The sequence below is a fragment of the Cotesia typhae genome, unplaced genomic scaffold, assembly GCF_013202065.1.
Source record: "Cotesia typhae breed Kobodo isofemale line unplaced genomic scaffold, CoteBio_Ctyphae contig_22, whole genome shotgun sequence".
Lineage (NCBI taxonomy): Eukaryota > Metazoa > Arthropoda > Insecta > Hymenoptera > Braconidae > Cotesia > Cotesia typhae.
Window position 1 is genome coordinate 4,640,512 of NW_027423728.1, and position 20,152 is coordinate 4,660,663.

At 30.1% G+C, this 20,152-nt stretch overlaps 2 protein-coding genes across 2 annotated transcripts in view; both read right to left on the bottom strand.

The window, feature by feature from the left end:
• Positions 1-2,279: 2,279 nt before the first annotated feature.
• On the bottom strand, positions 2,280-7,889 carry LOC141524088 (protein tolkin-like). The gene is made up of 8 exons (XM_074237740.1): positions 7,507-7,889; positions 7,010-7,240; positions 6,249-6,457; positions 4,778-5,046; positions 4,529-4,707; positions 4,216-4,446; positions 3,005-3,214; positions 2,280-2,948 (listed from the first exon to the last, which is right to left on the bottom strand). The coding sequence occupies exons 1-8, from the start codon at positions 7,676-7,678 to the stop codon at positions 2,470-2,472; spliced, it is 1,980 nt and encodes a 659-aa protein (XP_074093841.1). The 5' UTR covers positions 7,679-7,889; the 3' UTR covers positions 2,280-2,469.
• Positions 7,890-8,476: 587 nt separating this feature from the next.
• Tok (tolloid-like protein 1 tolkin) overlaps positions 8,477-20,152 on the bottom strand; it is a 34,264-nt gene continuing 22,588 nt past the window's right edge. Inside the window, exons 5-15 of the mRNA XM_074237602.1 lie at positions 16,732-17,262; positions 15,764-15,942; positions 14,225-14,455; positions 13,844-14,068; positions 11,582-12,049; positions 11,360-11,482; positions 10,983-11,301; positions 10,613-10,904; positions 9,902-10,115; positions 9,568-9,815; positions 8,477-9,487 (exon numbers count right to left, since the gene is read on the bottom strand). Coding sequence (XP_074093703.1) covers positions 9,329-9,487; positions 9,568-9,815; positions 9,902-10,115; positions 10,613-10,904; positions 10,983-11,301; positions 11,360-11,482; positions 11,582-12,049; positions 13,844-14,068; positions 14,225-14,455; positions 15,764-15,942; positions 16,732-17,262 — 2,989 coding nt within the window. The 3' untranslated portion in view covers positions 8,477-9,328. The remainder of the gene's footprint in view (positions 9,488-9,567; positions 9,816-9,901; positions 10,116-10,612; positions 10,905-10,982; positions 11,302-11,359; positions 11,483-11,581; positions 12,050-13,843; positions 14,069-14,224; positions 14,456-15,763; positions 15,943-16,731; positions 17,263-20,152) is intronic.

A 20,152-nucleotide genomic window follows, 5' to 3' on the forward strand; every position in this document is an offset into this window, starting at 1 on the left:
CTTGATTTTAGATAAAAGATTCTTAAATTAAGAATTTTTACTTGATTTAAGTACATTTTATTTGATTTGGGAATTTTTTGTCTTGATTCAAGACACTGAGCTTCTTCAAAATTATTTTCTTGGTTCAAGAATTTTACTCTTGATTCTTCATTTTTTTTTCTGTGCACTATTTTTTCACGTGTTAAAATTTAGAAATGTACTCACTGGAACAATTATATAACAAATTAGCAGCCAAAATGTCACCCTTGCTGAGTTCAATTCTTTGACCTATTTTTGGTATTTTTCCATTAATTTTTTGCAGTGGAACAATAGTCTGTTTGCCTGAAAACTTTGAACTGGAAAATGTAGAATAGTGCATAATTGAATCGTAATTATAAGGTTGATTTAAAATATCAACTCCTGCTGAATTTAATTTTTCAAATAAAGTCTTATCGCCTGTAATAATTAACATTAAAATAATAAAAATTTCGGGCGTGCAACAAATAGAAGATGATCTACCAAGTACTCGTATCTCACCGTCTTCTATGTTGTCAAAGTTGACTTTAATATAGTTATCGCGATCTGGATGCAGATGTTCATGAAAAAATCCTATTGCATGTCCCAATTCGTGGAGTATTGTTCCAAATTTACCGCATTTTTCGGATATAGAAATAATGCTTCTTCCTCTTTTCACCTTACCGATCGAAGAACAGCACCTTGTGAAAAGAGAATCAATCGCAATCAATTAATAATTATTATCTACATATATATAGGAGACTTTCTATAGATATAATCACTCATCACAATATCTCTGGAATTATAAGACCTAGAGACTTGAAATTTGGCTGGAATATTCCTTTCGCCGAGTAGAGGTCAGCTAAGAACGGATTTTACGAAATTCCACCCACAAGGGGGGTTGCGGGGGCGTTAACAATGAAAAATTCCCGTTTTTAAACTATAACTTCTATCGACTTCAAATTTGGTAGGAATCTTCTGTAAGAGATGTAGAAATAATCTATCAATGAATTTTACGATATCTCGCCCCACAGAGGGTTGCGGGGGTAGGTATTAACAATGAAAATTTTTAATTTTCAAGCTACAGCTCCTATAGACTTCAAATTTAATAGGAGTCGTCTACATGTGATAAAAAAATGATCTAAGAACGGATTTTACACCGAATCATCTCCAATAAAGATCGCGGGGGTGGGTGTTAACAATAAAAAATCTTAATTTTTAAAATATAGCTTCAAAAAGTTGCAAATTTGGTAAGGATCTTTTGTTTGTCATGTAAAGATCTTCTCAATACGGATTTCAATAAATTCTACTTCCGATTCGATGAAATGTGGAACCTGTGCAAGTCAAAATAATACTCCAATTGAATTTCAAGTCTAGATCTAAAACTACAATTCTATAACGTGCCCAGCGGAGCGGTAGTACTTACTAAAATTACAAAATTTGTGACTTATCCACAGTTTATTTTAGTGAAAAACAAATAACTATCGTGAACTTTTTTTTTTCTTTTGATAAATTTGATACAAGTATATTCTTCCCAACGTCTCATTGCTTGTAAAATTAATCTGCGCTGAGGTCCGGTGTATACATCTTTAAATTCGTAAGGAATGATTCCATTGTTCCACAAAAATTTAGGATCTTTTAGAACTACCGCTTTTTTGGATCTGTTAAATTCCTCATTCAGTTCACAATTTTCCTCTAGTTGAGTCTCATTATCAGACGGCAAAACATAAGAATTTGTCAATAATGCAGTAAATAGTATTTGAATGACACAGAAAATAATCTATGGTATCAATTTCATAATTTATTTATTTTTTTTTTTTTTATTAAAAATTGTTTGCGACTGTTTTAAACAGGTGATTTAAAACTTTATTTTAAACTATCAATGAAAAAATTTTTTTTTGTCGCTACTGTGACCACTGAAAAAGAGTAGAACTGAGAATGTCGTAAATTATTCTAATAAGATATCATTATAACTCAGAAACATAAAAATTTATCATTAAATAGCTTGACGACAGGTATTAATAACTTTTGGGAGATGAAAATAGGATATCAATGTTGTTTTTAAAATTGTTTTATTCGTTATAAAGTTTTTTTTGTAAAGTGTTTAAATTTTTTTTTACTGAAAGCTTATTTATAATTTTTATTTATGACTTTTTAAAAGCTAAATGAAGAAAATTCGTCAAAAAACTATTATCAAATAATTGATAGTTATAATTTTTTAAGCAAGAAGTTCTTGTCGTAAAAAAAAGTAATGATCAATTAAGGAAAACAAAAGTTATTTTGGAGCAAGAAGAAATTTTCTTGGCTCAAGAAACTTTGACTTAATTCAAGAAATTTTCAATCTTCTTTGATATTTTCTTGATCCAAGAAAATTTACACTTCAGTCAAGAATTTTTTTTTTCAGTGTATTTATAATTAAATTGAAGTGGTTTTATTTTTCAAGTTCTTACAAAATTGATTAATTGATAAAATAGTTTATATAGGTACTGCAGAAATAGCAGCAGAAAAGCCTCCCGCTTGTTTTGACTCATTACTAAAAAACATGAGATAAACTTTTCTCATCAGAGAAGCTATTTTAAAATTTTCTTTTCTGCCGCAATAAGTCCCAATAAGAGGCGCATTTTCGTTTCTGCCCTCTCGTGCTTCCAGAAAATCATTTTTACACATTTTGGAATCTTCGAGCTCAAAATAATCAAATTTAATCAACAAATAATGCTTGTAAGGAGCAGTAATATACCATTCGCACTGTTTATAGGGTTTATAATTATCTGGATAGTTTGGAGATTCTAAATAATAAGTTTCATTACTCTTTAATTGAATATAACCACCGCATAAGCTCTGATATTGAATTGAAAAACCCAGACTACTCTCTTTAGATTTAATTCCAGCGAATGTTACCGTTAACCAATTACTGCCAATTATACGAACAGCATCCAACCTTCCACAATGGAGACCTAAATTTATTACAAATAGTTAATACTGTTTTTAGTCGCAAAAATTTTTTTCGTACCTATAACAATCCCATTTTCCTGGTAGTCACTTTTAATTTCTAAAAATTCATTGATGCAGTCAGTGCTGTTATAAATATCTAATGACTTAATATCAAGTTTGATTTGTTCGCCTGCAGCAGCTCTGATTGTCCATCGACAGTTATTGTAAGTTGTCATTGAATTATTTTGAATTAAAATTCCGCTTGGACTTGAGAATGTTTTACTACATTCTGTAAGAAGTAACTCGATTATTATTATTCTATGTTATAAGATTTTTACGATAAAAGTACTGAGCCCCAGATAAAAAATAGAAAGTTTGGAAAATTCAAAATTATAACTCAAAATTAAAACTATAACTCTAAAGTGAAGAAAAAAAAATACTATAATAAAATGTATAAGGTACCCGCGTGATAAATTTTATCTATAAATTATTCTTAAGTCTTTATTAAAATTCTAAAGTAGGATCGAAATTTCTACAGGCGTGCTAATTTCTATTAACAAATCAATTTCAAATTTGGATTGATCTCAAAACTAATTCATATTTGTGTCAAAATATGAATTTCAATCTTAAATTCAATTTGAATTAGAATTTTTTTTGTACGGGTCAGGGTAATAAGGCCTAAGTTATAGAAATGCTATTTAAAATAACCACTTCCGCGAAAGACTTCTCTAGTAGAAGCGTCTAGCATAGAAATGTCGCTACAAGTTTATAGAGTCCCGATACAACGTTCCTTATCTTCTATATTTCATCATCTGTCATATGCTAAAGTAGCGCAGAAAAAATCCTAAAAGACGACTTAAGTAAATGGTAAACATTTTTTATAATTTTATATTTAGTAATTTAAAATCATTGTTCTAATTTTTATCAACATCTTAAAAAGTATTGTTGCTCAATTTAAGTGATGATTGATCTCTAATACCAATTTTATCAAGTATAGTATAACTATTTCCAGTATGTATAACCCGCAGGCCTTATTATCCTATCGCTGTAAAATGAGGCCTATTCGCAAGGTTTTTGAAAAAATTTAATTTTGTGTTTGTTTATGGTTAAATGCAATATTTTTGATTTTTTTCAATATCTCCCTTAGTTAGACCTTATTACCCACCGGTACCTTACTCGAAATGAACAGGAGAGAAATGATCCAAGTTTTCATCAAAATAAAAAGTTTGTCTAACACTAAAATCGATAAAAAATCTATTTTTTCTATCAAAATTTTATAAAAATGCTTACTGGAACATTTGTACAACAAATTAGCAGCCGAAATGTCGCCTTCACTGAGTTTGATTCTCTGGCCGATGTCTGGATTTGTTCCATTAATTTTTCGCAGTGGAACAATCGTCTTCTTGCCTGACCCCTTTGAACTCGAAAATGAAGAATAGTGCATAATTGAATCGTAATTATAAGGTTGATCTAAAGTGCTAACACTTTCTAAGTCTAATTTAGTAAATAAGTAGTTATCGTCTATAATGAGTAATAATAAATTCATAAATGCTTCGTTTGTACGAGAAGTAAAAAAATGATTTAAAAAGTACTCTTATCTTACCATCTTTTATATTTTCAAAGTTGATTTTAACATATAAATCGCGATCTGGATGTTCATGTTCATGAAAGAATCCTATTGCATGTCCCAATTCGTGAAGTATTGTTCCAAATTGACCGCAATCATCATCTATAGAAATAATGCCCTTCCCGTTATTTACTCTACCGATAACCGAACAGCATCTAATAATTTGAGTATCGCAATTAATTAATAATTGTTATACTTAATAAACTTACAAAGTTTGGGACTCACCTACAGTTTATTTTAGTGAAGAATAGGTAACTACGGTGTAATTTCTCATTCCTTTTGACAAATGTGATACAACTAGCCTCTTCCCAATGTCTCATTGCTTGTAAAATTAATCTGCGCTGAGGTCCGGTGTATACATCTTCAAATTCGTAAGGAATGATTCCATCGTCCCATAGAAATTCAGTATCTTTTAGAACAACAGATTTCTTGGATCTGTTGAATTTATCATTCAATTCTAAACTTTCCGTCTGGTGAGTCTCATTGTCTCTCGACTGAAACAGTGATAAAACAAACGAGTTTGTCATTAATACAGTAAATAATATTTTAATGACACAGAAAATAATCCATAGTGTCAATTTCATGTTTTGAGTTTTTATTTAGATTTTTTTTCCAAATTTTTATTAAAAATATTATCATTTGTCGCTGTTACAACTACCAAAAATGAATAAACGGAAGTTTTATTAATAAATGAGTATAAATGACTTCGCGGTTATATAGTAAAAATGTTTATAGCTGAAAAACATAAAAATTTATAGGTGAGCTCAAAAATAGACATTAATAATTTTCAATGATGGAAGCAGGATATTGAAATTATTTTTAACTTTATTTAATTTTTATAACGTATTTTTTGTAAGGTTTTCCATTTATTTTTAATTATGATTTATGATTTTTTAAAAGCTAGATGATGAAAATCCGTCAAACAGCTGTCATAGTTTCGGCGACAGAATTAGTTTCCATACAATGATATTTTGTACTACAATTTTTGTCTTCTGTGTTTTCGCTATTTCTGCAGATATTTAAAAAATGGGGAGTTACAGATGCCCGTAAATATGCCGAACGAAATATATGATTGTTTGTCTAAGCATGGATTATTTGATAATATAAAAGTGGTTTAATTTTTGAGTTTTTATAAAATTAATAAACCTCAAAAACATGAGGTAAACTCCAATAAGTTCCAATAAGAGGCGCATTTCCGTTTTTGCCCTCTCGCGCTTTCAGAAAATAAACAAATAAACAATAACTTTTTGAATTTTTTAAAATCATGTATTTTCATAGCAAGAAGTTAAAAATTGAATTTGTCCAAAATTTTTTAATCTGCTTACATAAAAGAAATTTTTTTAAATCAAGAAATTTCTAAAGAATGTTATCGTCTTCATTAGAGTAGAAAAATTCGTAAATTAAGAAATTTTTCTTTGTTCAAATAAATTTTGCTTAATTCAAAAATTTTTCTCTTGATTCAAGTTAATTTTACTTAATTCAAAAATTTTTCTCTCGATTCAAGTTAATTTTTTTTTTACGGTGTATGAACACGTTAGCAAGTAATTGATAAAATTTTTACATAACTGTATAATTTTTTATTCAACCATATGTATACATGCGAAAAAGTTTAAAAATTTTCGATGACGACTATGTCAAAAATTAATTAAATTCACTGGAGTATCGTTCGTTTATTATTTCAATTTTCTATCGATACCGTAGTAATTGTTGCTGAAAAGCCGACACTTTCATAAGCGTTGTCGCTTATGAATAAAAGAAAAAAATGATAATTGCTTGGAAAATTCGGTGACTGGAGGGTAATAGGATCGTTGCTTATAATGGTATTTGGTATTTGTGTTCTGACGTATTTCACTGTCATGTCTTCATTAATCAGTAGAAGATTAGTGTAATTTCCGCAGTAACGACCTGGAGAAGGAATCAATATTAGCGGAAAGAAATTGATGCTAATCTGTTAAAAGAAAATAAAAACTTGCCTAAAATATCGCCTCTGTCCGAGAAACCTTTTCGAATTTCAAGATAATCTGTCATGCAACCAGGGCTTTCCGGAATGTTTAACGATAGAATTTTTAAGCTACTTTGCCTCCACTCGATACCGGAATTCTCCACTCACAATTTAGGATACTTTGATTATCATTCATAACTTTCGGAAAAACTATACCAAACGAAACGGCAGAAAAATTTTTTTTTAAAGCAGTTTAAAAAAATCATTTTATTATCTTATACAGGGCTTGAGAAAAAAATTATTGAACATCTACTTGAACGTTTTTTTATAGGAATTAGGAGAAGAAAAATTTTTTTTTTATTTTCAAGAAATTAAAAAGAATTTTTAAAATTTTCTAAAATGCAAATTTTACATCACAATTGATGTAATAATTTTTACAGGTAATTTCTTTCTGTTTCTAAACATGAAAGAAAATCTTTTTACATCCCTTAAAAAAATTTTATCAATAAACTTACCAGAACATTTATAGAGTTTATTCACAGCCGATATATCACCGTCGCTAAGTCTTACTTGGTTACCGATTCTTGGTTTTGTTCCATTAATGTATTGTATTGGAACTATTGTTTTTACATATTTACTACGCGCGAATACGTCTTCCGGATAATGCATGATGGACCAGTAATCATAGGGCCTGTTTAGAGTATCTACTTCACTGTACGAAAACTTGCCAAATTCTTGCCGATATCCTGCGTTAAAAAATGACACAGAAGTTAGCAAACGTCTAAAAATTTTTGATTTTTTTTATTAATCAAATTACAACTAAAAAGATATTTTTAAAAAATTGCACTTACAGTTTTTCAAGTTTTTTACATGTGACATTTTTTTTTAAATTGTTTAATTAAAATTTTTTCAATAAAAAATTTCTAAAAATTTTGAAGTGTCGGCTAACTTCATTTTCATGTTGAAAATGAACCTAATTTTTTATAACTCCATAATTCATTTACCAACATACCTCGCTCGACGTTATACTCTTTGATGAAGACATACTGATCGCGATCTGGGTGCTCATGCTCGTGGTGAAGCCCCAAAACGTGTCCCAGTTCGTGAAGAAATATCGAAATTTCATCGCAGCCATCATTTAAGCTTATTTTGGAGCGGCCCTTGTTTCTAGGATCGTTTGCCATGTAACAGCAACTGGTATTTTATTATTAATAATTAATTAAATCGAGTATTGTCCGGATTAGAAGAAATTTTTCTATAGAGTACAGTAAGAATGATTGACTGATTACCCGCAGTCCAATTTAGTTATGGCGACATAATCATGATGAACTTGAGGATTTTTTTCGACGAATTCGATGCAAGTTGACTCTTCCCAAATTTTCATCCCAAGCTTAATTGTTTTACGCTGTGATTCATTGAAAATATTTTCAATTTTATAAGGAATAATTCCAAATTCCCAAAGTTGATTTTTGTCCTTAATGGCTACCGATTTTTTTACTTTATTCCCCACAATTTTCATTGGGTGATAAATTTCTTCTATCTCAGTATACTTTAAGCATTTTGAAAATTTGAATTTTTTTTATTAATCTTTTTATTTTTAATAAACAAAAATTATTTTTTTTTTAATTTTTAAATGGGTTCATGCACTTTTATTTAACTTCTCTACATTTAAAAATCGAAAATAATAGAGCACTACTTCGAACGTCAAAACACGGATATTGATTAATTGTTTTGAAGAATTTATTAAATGAAAAAAAAAATTAATTTCTTAAATTCAATTATATTTAATTGAGAACAATTAAATCTATTAAATATAAGATTAGAAAATAGAATTAGCTTTTAATGACACTCAAAAATAATTATTTTATTTGTTCAAAATAGAATTTATAAAGCATAAAAATTTAATTTCCATTATATCTAAAAGAAAATCTATTTTTTTTTTTTCAGAATAACAAAAAAGCCAACAATTTTCATTAAAATTATTTTTTTATTCATTAATTCAATATATATTTAATTTTACATATGATATATAATTCTTTTGAATTAAATTCAAGTAAGTATTTAATATCGTCATTAATGTACGTTTTTTTTTTATTATAAAATAGTACGGCGTGAATCGAACTACGTATTAACTCATTACTATCTATTTACAGAAAAAATCTACAATAAACATTTTTATTTGTGTACTTTATTATTATTTTAATAATAATTATTATTAAAGAATTTTAACTTTTACAATTTACTTTATACGAAAAAGTAATCATTTAAAAAAATGACCGCGAATGAGGCAGTGATTATTAACGTATTTCAATAATTTTACTTCTAATAAAAATTTCTGCCACTTGTGCTTCTTAATTTTTTCTCAAAAATCCTCTAACAAAACATTACAATTACGTAATATGGCACACTTACGGCCTATGAATGAAATGAAAAACATTGAATTTTATAACAAATAAATCTTAATGATTAGTTCGGTTTTTTTTCCGTCTGTTGCGCGGTCGATAATTGTCTCTCACCATCGAAGTAAAGCCGTTTAATTTTCCACGTCGAGATCTATTGCCATTAACTCTATACTTATTATTATTATTATTATTATTATTATTATTATTATTATTATTATTATTATTATTATTATTATTATTATTATTATTATTATTATTGTTATTATCTTGATTTGAATTTTGTAAATTCAAAAAATCTTGAAATGCACGCCGCTGATAAGTTACTGACGGCGAAATTTGATTGGTTTTAGTGCGTCGACTTGCCGCTTGTAAACGGCTAGCGCTATTGTCACGTTCTCGAGGCTCAAGGGAATTCCCGAGCCCCATTGAAGATCAGAAATTGTCTTCCTCGTCGATTCCACCGAGGTTTTCATCGCTGTCTTGGCGATCTACTGCCACGTAGGCCGCTGTAAATCCTTTGTTTGACACAGTATCGTCAGAACGGAATCTTATCAACAGAGCTTCGTTCATCGATACTATGTCCGTAATATTCTGCAAAAAATGAACAAAGAAAAATCAATTAACAACATCTCTTTGATTCAAAGAAAATAAAAAGTCTGAAAAACACTTACTGAGTCACAAAATTTTCCATAACTCGGACTGGAAGCGTCTAATCCAGAGTAAATTTCGACGAAATCATAAGCGCAATCTTCTTCATACTCTAATTGAAATGACAAAAATGATAAGTGTACATTTTTTCCAATCGGCGCTTCAATAGTCCAATCACAGTCTGTACGATGATCGTAGTTGTGAGTTCCGTATCTCACGTGAGAGTAAATATATTTAACTTCACTCGTCGCCATCAGGTGGCCTCCGCATGCTGTTTTTGAGTAAGTACAATCTCATAATTAGTAATTGTGTATGTAAATTAGGTGATTTTAGATTATAAATTATGAGAGTAAATACCTGTTGTATGAGAAGCTAAAAATCCTTTTCTTTGTACTGACATATCACTTTTGAATACCATAAACATTTGATTACTCGTTGCAATTATTGGATGAGGTATTTTAGTTCCACAAAATCTCCCAAGGGTATGGCTGTCTGGTGAGTCACCGTCGTAGATGGCGATGTAATCGTAAGCACACTCTTGATGGGATTCCATTTCGAAGACCTTGAAGATCTATTAGAGATGTTATATTTTATAATTATGGAAATAATTGTAAAAAAATATTCCAGTTACAATATGACCATTCATTTTTTATAGCGATTTTGTAAAATATTATAGTCATTACGTTTATTTATGTATGAACTTAGTAGATAAGACTTTTGACACTCGTGTGTTAGCACACACTCTCTGCTCGTTGCGTTAACACACTCCTAGTTGAAAGTACTACAGATTTTTTTTTTTTTCAATTTTTGCATATTTTTTGTCAAATGCGGCGAGCTTAAGCTTTAATACCGTATTTGAGTTTTTAATTTTAGTCAAGAATTAAAAGAGATCTAGATGTAATACAAAAAAACACCTTTGAGATTTGTTGACTATTAATAAATATTTATTAAATCACTGATACTAAAAATTTAGCTTTTGAAGTTTAGGTTGAGAAAGCTCTTTAAATATTAAAAAAAAAAAATCCTGTCAGTGAATATAGAATTATTCAAAATATCGTGACCAATTACCAATTTAATTCGATGACCAGGAGTCGTCGTGAAATGCCAAACGCAGTCTCTTCTCGAGGGATAATAATCGGGATAATTCGGGGAAGTTATTGTCCCAACAGGACTCAAGATCTCGTACTTGCACCCTCCTTCTTTGCAATCATGCCCGTTCTCCTGGAGCTTGAACCCATTGTGACAAGAGCACTCATATGAGCCAATAGTATTGTGACACTCGTGCTGACACCCGCCATTATTGTTAACACACTCGTCCATATCGGTAAAAAAGACAGCCGCAAATCCAGATTTTTGAATGCTAAAATTCAGAAAATCCACATAATTCAAAATCAAATCATTACTTTTTAAAAAAAATAACTAATCTGTAAAAACTAACTTTTTGTCAGATGTAAAGGCGATTCTCATGGCATTGCCTTCGGAAATAATCGGCGTAGGGATCTTAGAGCCACAGAAAATTCCGTGCTTCTTTAGAATATCATCCCCCAATTTGCTGGAGACTTCTACAAAATCGTAGTCGCACTCCTGCTGGTACATTCTGTTCCCCTCTAAGTCAAAGTGGGTGAAGTTTAGAGTTATTCTGTAGTGTAAGGGTGCTATTATTTCCCAAATACAATTTTTGTTGCCCGGGTAGGTCTCAGGAAATGAAGGGCTGGTTATTGTTCCATTGCTAGCGTCAAAAACTCCCCCGCAAGCGTCTGAAATTGATAATTCGATTAATAGATTATTTAAAAATTGGTTAAATAAATTCAATACCTTCACAATGTTTTCCGTCTGAGTGTAACTCGTATCCAATTTTACAGGAACATTCGTATCCACCTAAAGTATTGAGGCATTCGTGCTCGCATCCGTGATCGGTCATCGCGCATTCATCAAATTCTAAAAAATTCCCAATAAATATTGAAGATGACACGAAAAAAAAAACATTACAAATTAACAATAATAATAATATTGATAATTGTAAAATAAATGAAGCACCTTTCATGACAGTTGCAGAAAATCCAGCCTTTTGTACAGAGCCATCGCTAACGAACTTAACAAAAAGTTTGTTACCGGTGGAACGAAGATCCGGTGGGGCTTTGTATCCACAATAAAGTCCGATGAGCGGGGAATCGGAAGTGTGCCCGTCTCTAACTTCAACGTAGTCATAAACGCAATTGTCGTGATTCTCTATTTCGAATGATTGAAACTTTAGGGCAACTTGATAGTCCTGGGGTACTGTCAGTCGCCACACGCATTCCTTGCTCGATTGATATTCCTCTGGGTAGTTTGGTGACTCCAAGTGTCCAACAGTCTCCAAAGTAACGTTACCGCCGCAAACTGCTTCATAATTTGCTCCGAAACCGCGGTAACCGTTCTCGAGACTTGTTCGCACGTAAGTTACTAACATGCGGCTCCCGCTTGAAATTATCGGCTCGTGGATTTTACCGCTTCCGCAAAAACGACCTGGAAATTTTTATTTGTGATTTTTTAAGTTTTTGGTGTAGGTAGAAATGTATTTTTATAGTTTTTTTTTTTTTTTTACTATGATTTTATTGGAATCTGTTGCATAATACAATAAAAGTCTTGCATACTAATTAACCTGAGTTTTAATTATGTGAGTTTAGTTAGAAAATCCTAATTTTCTAAATTCTAAAGTTAATGTGGTCAGTTGCCATTGACGTGAGTATTGAAAGCGAAAATTTTTTCATAATTAAAACAGAATAAAGATACCTGAAAATGATTTTACTTACCCTTTTAATTTCGAATAAAACTTTACAAAAAAATAGAACTTTTAAAATTTGCTTGTTTATAAATGTTCTCAATTTTAACTTTAAATCAAACTCCGTTAAAATTACGAGCGATATAGTAAAATTTTTTATCTATATATATATAAGAGATTCCTATCTATATAGTCACTCATCACGATATCTCGGGAACCATCAAACCTAGAAACTTGAAATTTGGTAGGAATATTCCTTTCGCCGAGTAGAGATCAGCTAAGAACGGATTTTACGGAATTCCACCCACAAGGGGGGTTGCGGGGGCGTTAACAATGAAAAATTCCCGTTTTTAAACTATAGCTCCTATCGACACCAAATTTGGTAGGAATCTTCTGTAGGAGATGTAGAAATAATCTATGAATGAATTTCACGATATTCCCCCATGGGGGCTGCGGGGGTGACTTTGAACAATGAAAATTTTTAATTTCCAAGCTAAAGGTCCTATCGCCTCTAAATTTGGTAGAAATCTTCTGTAAATGATGTAAAAATAATTTATGAACGAATTTTACGATATCTCACCCCACAGGGGTTGCGGGGGTGGCTTTTAACAATGAAAATTTTTAATTTTCAAGCTATAGCTCCTATCGACTCTAAATTTGGTAGGAATCTTCTGTAAGAGATGTAGAAATAATCTATAACCGAATTTTACGATATCTCACCTCACAGAGGGTTGCGGGGGTGGATATTAACAATCAAAATTTTTAATTTTCAAGCTATAACCCCTACAGACTCCAAATTTTGTAGGAATTTTCTGTAAATGATGAAAAATAATTTATGAATGAATTTTACGATATTCTACCCCAAAGAGGATTGCGGGGGCGTTAATAATGAAAAATTCCCGTTTTTAAAACTATAGCTCCTGTCGACTCCAAATTTGGTAGGAATCTTCTGTAAGAGATGTAGAAAAAGTCGATGGGCAAATTTTATGATAGCTCACCTCACAGGGGTTTGCGAAGGCGGGTGTTAACATTTAAATTTTTTAATTTCCAAGCTATAGCTCCTATAGGCTCCAAATTCTCATTTCAAATTTTTTTCTTCGTGTCAATTATTATTCATCTTTGAAAAAAAGCCACGCAAACATTATAATGATTGCACATTGAAAGTTACAATGAATATTAGCTGGAATAATTACATGGATAAAAGGTATATGCTAATTCGATGAAATTTGGAATTTGTGAAAGTCAAAACAATACTCTAATTAAATTTCAAGTTTAAATCTAAAAATACAATTCTATAAAATGCCCAGCGAAGCGGGCGAATAACAACTAGTTAAGTATACAATTTTCTGCATAAATTTATTATATAGTTTTTCTTTTGTATTTTAAATATTCAAATCAAAATTTTGATTTCTCCATAAAAGAATTTTTTTATATAGTCTGATATGATGATAAAAGCGATTGAAAAGCTTATTAGTGAACAATAGGTGCATTAATATTATATCTAGCATAATATGAATGTATAATAAAATGTATTTTACCCAAAACAGGGCTTTTGTGCCAGTAACCATCACGTATTTCCAAATAATCAGCTTTACAGTAATCGCTCTTGTAAATATCCAGTGATGTTATATTCAGTACTATTCGTTCTCCATGTGTCGCAGTAATGCGCCATTCACAACGCTCGCCCTCCACCGAGGGCGAGCTATTAGGGTGAGTTGATGATCCAAATGTACCGCTATTATCTTGAAAAGTTCTCCCACATTCTGCAACAGACGACAATAACTTTAGCAAGAAAAATTATTTTACTGCAAGAATCTTTTTTTCAATTGTTACAAAAATAATTGTGGGAAGTTAAAAAAAAAAAAAATGTTTTTTTATTTTTTTTAATTATTTGTATATTGATATAGATCGATAAATACTTGGGCATTTGTACAGAAGATTCGTTTGTGCAATATCTCCCTCGCTAAGTCGTATCCTTTGACCAATTTCCGGTCGTTTTTTTCCGGTGTTCTCGATTGGTAATATTGTATCAAGATACGTTCCCTTTGAAAATGTATTTTTTGCGTAGTGCATTATTGAGTCATAGTCGTATGGTAAACCAAGAGAGTCCACTTCTTCGTTTGTCAATTTGTTGAAATTATACTCTTGACCTGTTCAAAATTATTTTTATTAATAAAATCTTGTAATCTATGTACTGATATCATAAAGAGGAAAGATTTGATTGTTCGTTTGTTTACATTGAATAGGCTCCGAAATTACTGAACCAATTTGAAAAATTCTTTCACTGTTGGGAAGCTACTCTATCCCCGGGTGACATAAGCTATATCATATTATAATTAATTTTGAAATTTTTGTTAAATATCCGTGCGGAGCCGGAGCGGACTACTAGCTAACTACTAGTTTTGACGTCCAAATAATGTTTGATATTTTGTGCTTGAAAAAAATTATTTACGATGGGGTTTAATATTTTATTAACTTAACAAAACTTTTACTGAGAGGAAATTCATTAAAAAATAAAAATGTTATTTATTCATCAAGCATCAAACTCTCAGTAGTCAGCTAATTAAACTTTTTAGAACTTACCCACCGCGGTTGTTTTTAAACTGAGAAAGTTATTTAAATAGTTTTCTGTGTTATTATACATTTATTCATTTAAAGTTCCAAATATTCAATGAACTAAAAATATTTTGGCTTATTTATTTATCATTTTTATAAATAATATAATTTGGATTTAAATCAATAAGTTATTTTTTTTAATTCACCCGAAACCAGAGAAAGTACATTGATATTAGAAAGATTCGTTGATTATTAATAATTTAATTTATTAAATTTTAATAAATATTTTTAAACATTTAATAAACATTTATTTGGGATGAATATAGTTAATAAATATTTTTTTTCGCTTGGCATTTAAAAAACAATCATTACTCATCTTCATAAAAAATGTTATGTTAATTGGTATTATTTATTATTAATTACTATGAGCAACAATAATAAATTTACAGTGGCAATACTCAAAAAAATTGTACGTATAAAAATATACATGAAAGTTTGATTACATAAACGCTCAAATTTGAACACAATTGCGTTGAGAATTTTATTCTATATGCAATAAAATTATATTGATATCAATATTATTATTATAATGATGACAAACGATTGATAATTAATTAACAATAACATAAATAGAATATATAGGATTGTTCGGAGCCAGAATACGGACTGCTCACTGATATTACTAATAATAGTAATTGTAATAATAATAATACTACAGATTAACTGTGGAGTATTGGCAGGTAATTGATGATTGAATGTTATTGAGAGACAATGTGCTTATATGTGCTGGATATAGAGTAGAGTATATGATTATGTTTATGAGGTACGACAGGCTCGGCAGGCGTATTGTATATGGAGAGAGAAGCAGAGGATGAAAATAGGAAATGGATTATTATACTCACCGGCCATGATGTTATCCCTAATGATCTGTACGTGACGATCGCGGTCTGGTCGCGTGTGCTCGTGCCAGAACCCAACTACATGACCTAATTCATGAACTACGATACCGAATTTATCGCAATTCTTTCCGATACTAATGGCTTGCGGTCCATTACCTCGTTTACCCACGAAGGAGCAGCATCTAAATCAATTTCACTTTTTTGTTACTTTTTCCTTTATTTTTACTCTTTGCCTTACTTTACTACTTGTCAACTATTATTAATATCATTATTGTTACAGTTCAAAAAAATGATTTTTAATAAAAATAATCTGCAGTCATTACGTGTCTGTCTGTCGAGAGTTATATTATTAATAAAAAGACTTTGGCTTGATGATTTTTTTGTATTTTTAATTAAAATATATAATTTCGGTATTTTTTAAATAATTTTGCTATCATAAGATCAATTACCAATTATTTAATAGACAAATGTCAGGGAAAAAATTTATAGAACCAATTAACTATTCAAAACTCCTCCAAAAACTTGACATTCAAAATTGATTGTTGCCGAAAAATATTTAAAAATATATAAATGTATACTTTTGGATTTTTTTTTTAATTTTATTAATTGCAAATAAATGACTCTGAGTTACCTTACCTTTTGCATTCGGTGACTTACAATTCTTTCAAAGAATTTAAAAAAAAAAAAATTTTGACATGACAGACAGGAAAATTTTTCGAACTATTTTGACATTTTTTTTCGTACTTCAATAAATTTTTGAAAAATATGAAATTAATCTCTATTAAATTATCTTGACAATGGTATGCAAAATATTTTAATTCTATGAACTAACAAGGCTATAATAATAAAAAATAGTTGCCAAAATGAGGCGAAAAAAATATTTCGATCATAAAGCATCGATCCTCTGATGCTTTGCATCATGAGTCGTGCAATAATGTATCAAAATAACCAAATTATTGAAGGGAATTTACCCGCAAGGCCGCTCAGTGAAGACAATGTAGTTAGGATGTTCCCGACTGACCCTCTCAACAAACTTAACGCATGTGAAGTTCTCCCAGTGTCTCATGGCTTGCTTGAAAAGGGCTTTGTGAGCACCAGAGAAATTCCCGTCTATTTCGTAGGGAATAACTCCATGATCCCAGACTCGTTCTTTACGGGCAGTAGCTGCCCGTCGTCTTCTGACCTGCCTAGAGCTTTTGACTTCCGCATCCCCTGACGTCTCTCGTCGCTCACGAGCTTCAAATTTCGTTTTGTGCTCGTTGTAGAACTCGATATCACGTAAACGCCTGTTGTGAACTGACACGTCCTCATCTTCGACATTTTCGTTACTATCATTATCATTATTATTATTATTGCTATTCTGATTATTACTATTATTACTATCATTATTATTATTCTTATTCTTATTATTATTATCACTATCTTCGGCTTTATCTCGGTCAGTTAAATCTCGTGGGACTAGATTTTTCACTCGTCGATAGTGGTGACGTCTTCTGCTTGGTCTGAAAATGTAAATTCAAAGAGATGTACAGTGAAATTGACAATTTTTTCTATAAAAAAAAAAAAAATTGTCAATTTCATGAGCCGAAAGAATCATAAAATTAAATAAAACTCATAAAAAAGAATACAATAAATAAATAATGATATGCCAGCTATAAAGATATTTTTATGATCCAAGGGGAAAATAAGTTACACCTGCCACAACAGTGAAATGAAAAAAAAAAAAAAAAAAAAAAAAGAAATGAAAAAATTAAATATAAATATAAAAAATCTGTTTTATGGTGATAAATAACAATAATAATATTCATAGCAAAATTTTCTACCTAAAGTAATAAAAATAATCAAATTGTATCACGGCCTCCGGAGTTTTAATAGAAATAATTTTTGTATCTTAATTTTAATTAATTAATAATATTCAATTGAAATTAATTGTCTGTTTTACAAAACAATATAATTTTTAGAATAAAAATCTTCGAAATAATTAATTTTATTAAAACAAAAAACAGGAGTTAATTACCACCGTCTGCTCGTGTGCATATTAAATTATAGCTTCGATGGGTTAGATGATTAATTAATACATCAATGAATAAATTAATTTCATGTCCAAGCATTTTAATACATTAATTAATGAATGGTAATACTGATGCTTAAATTCGAGCCGGTTTATGCTTACAGTACACCTCATTAACTTTTAATAGTTACATAGAACGTGAGGAGTTTTTAAAAATGGGTTATCATGAGATTTTTTTTTAATTATCATCATTACTTTAATTTTTTTTAATATTTTCTAATTACTGATTTTTTTAAATAAATTTACAGTCTGAAAAATCTTTAATTAAGGGCAAAATTGGTTGCGTAAATAGTAATTATTTAGAAGTTTAAAAATTTTCAATAGGGGTAATTTGAACCCAACCGGTAAAATTATCCACCCCAAAATTAAATAAGTATCCTGTATTTAAGTAATTAAGCGTTTGGAAAGAAATCGAATATTGAAGTAAAAAGTTTCATGGGGTTGAAATTGCCGAGGCAAGTAAAGGCTGAAGTTACTGAAATTACACAGGTGTAATTAATATAATACGGTAGAAGAATATAACGGTAGGTAATAAATAATACACAAAAAAGGGAGGAGCACAAGTAATTAGGTTTATTATTGTTAGTATGAATAAGTGGAAACTGAGGTATAAATTGAAATTGCTAAATTTGTATTGTCAATTCATAGCACGTATACAAACGGGAAACTGCAGCACGTGACGATGGGTTTTTCGGCTGGTACTTAACTATATATGTATATACATAAGGTCTGCTTGACATACATTTTAATTTGTATCTGTTTTTGATAACCGCTTGATAGTAATCGTAATTTTCTGCTTTAATTAAAACACTGAGGGTACTTATTTGTGTCATTTGAATAAATTTATGTCAACGTTAAAGGGTAATATACATGTGTTAGCTGCATCAAAAAGCTTGTTCGCAATGTTGCGTATTAATAACACGGGGGATAATTGGATTTTTATTAAAAAAAAAAAAAAAATTAACTTATCTGATTCAATTGACCTTTTATTTCACGAAAGACATTTATTGTTCTCAAAAATACTGAGCAAATTTTTTTGATGAAAAAATCCTGTGGATTATTAATTTTTTTAAAATAAATGAACTGATTTTAAAAATTTTGTAAATTAGTATGATCAAATATTTAAATGCACCTTTTTTTGTTGAAAGTGACCAAAAAAGTGAAAAACCTCAATCAAATTACTGGCTTCAGCAAAATCTCTCACTTATTACAATAATTCGCCTGATTAAACTGAAGTTATGTTAATGTCGACAGCGCGCTATGTAAAAATTTCTTCTCTATCATACTTATTACCCTCATCCGCCAAGGGTTGAATGCGCTCTATCCTTTAACTTCTCTTCCATATAGATGAAAGCGAAAAATATATGAGAAATGGGACATGGTGTGGATAAAAGATGCTGAATATGCAATTCAGCGCTAGTAGTTTTATGATCGATCGTGATAAATCACCTCTCTATACACAACTGGCATTTCCACAGAATCTCTCTTTGCCGACATTATTGAGATAAATCGAGAATATCGCATTAACCATACACTCATGATACTCATCTTATAATTTAACACGTTAAATTAAACCTTTCAAGTTTTCTCACTCAAAAATTTTAAAGTCCCATTTTATTTTTGTATTTTTAAACTTATTAAACTATTAGATCATTTAAGGTCGTATATCCTCATATATAATATTTTGATGAAAAATAATATTAAAAATTTTCGAGAGATGGCGTATGATCGCTAAATCTTTTCTTTACTAGAGACTTAAATTCTGAGTATTTAGATTTATAATAGAAATTTTTGTTTTCATATATCTTAAGACCTTATCTGACATTAATCCTCAGTTTAATCAACCAGTAAATTAATTTTTGTTTGTATAACGTATTAATTGACGTACCTATTTCTAGGAACAATAAAAACTTGTATAGCTTAGTTAGGCAATACATGGAAATTGGCCATATTGGAAAATTTTTTTTACGGGCAATTTTTGTTTAATAAATTAGTAATGAAAATATCGAAGTCAGTATTCATATAAAAAATGTAAATGCCAAAACTAGAACTTATCAAATAGAACGTGACTTTATATCATTGAAACTATCCCGGTGTAGCATATAGAATAGCTTGACAGGTTATTGGCAGTTGTGTATAGAGAGGTCGAGCTGAAAATGTCCCGAGCCGGGAACTAGTATATCGAAGAGCTCATTTTCTTAGGTTTACGATGACGGGCATTGTTATTGGCACCGGTTGTACCCAACCTTGCAGCCTCTTGGTCGATATAGAGTTGGAGTATGCACACTCTATTCTCGTGTTAGATATAAAACTCAGTGCGT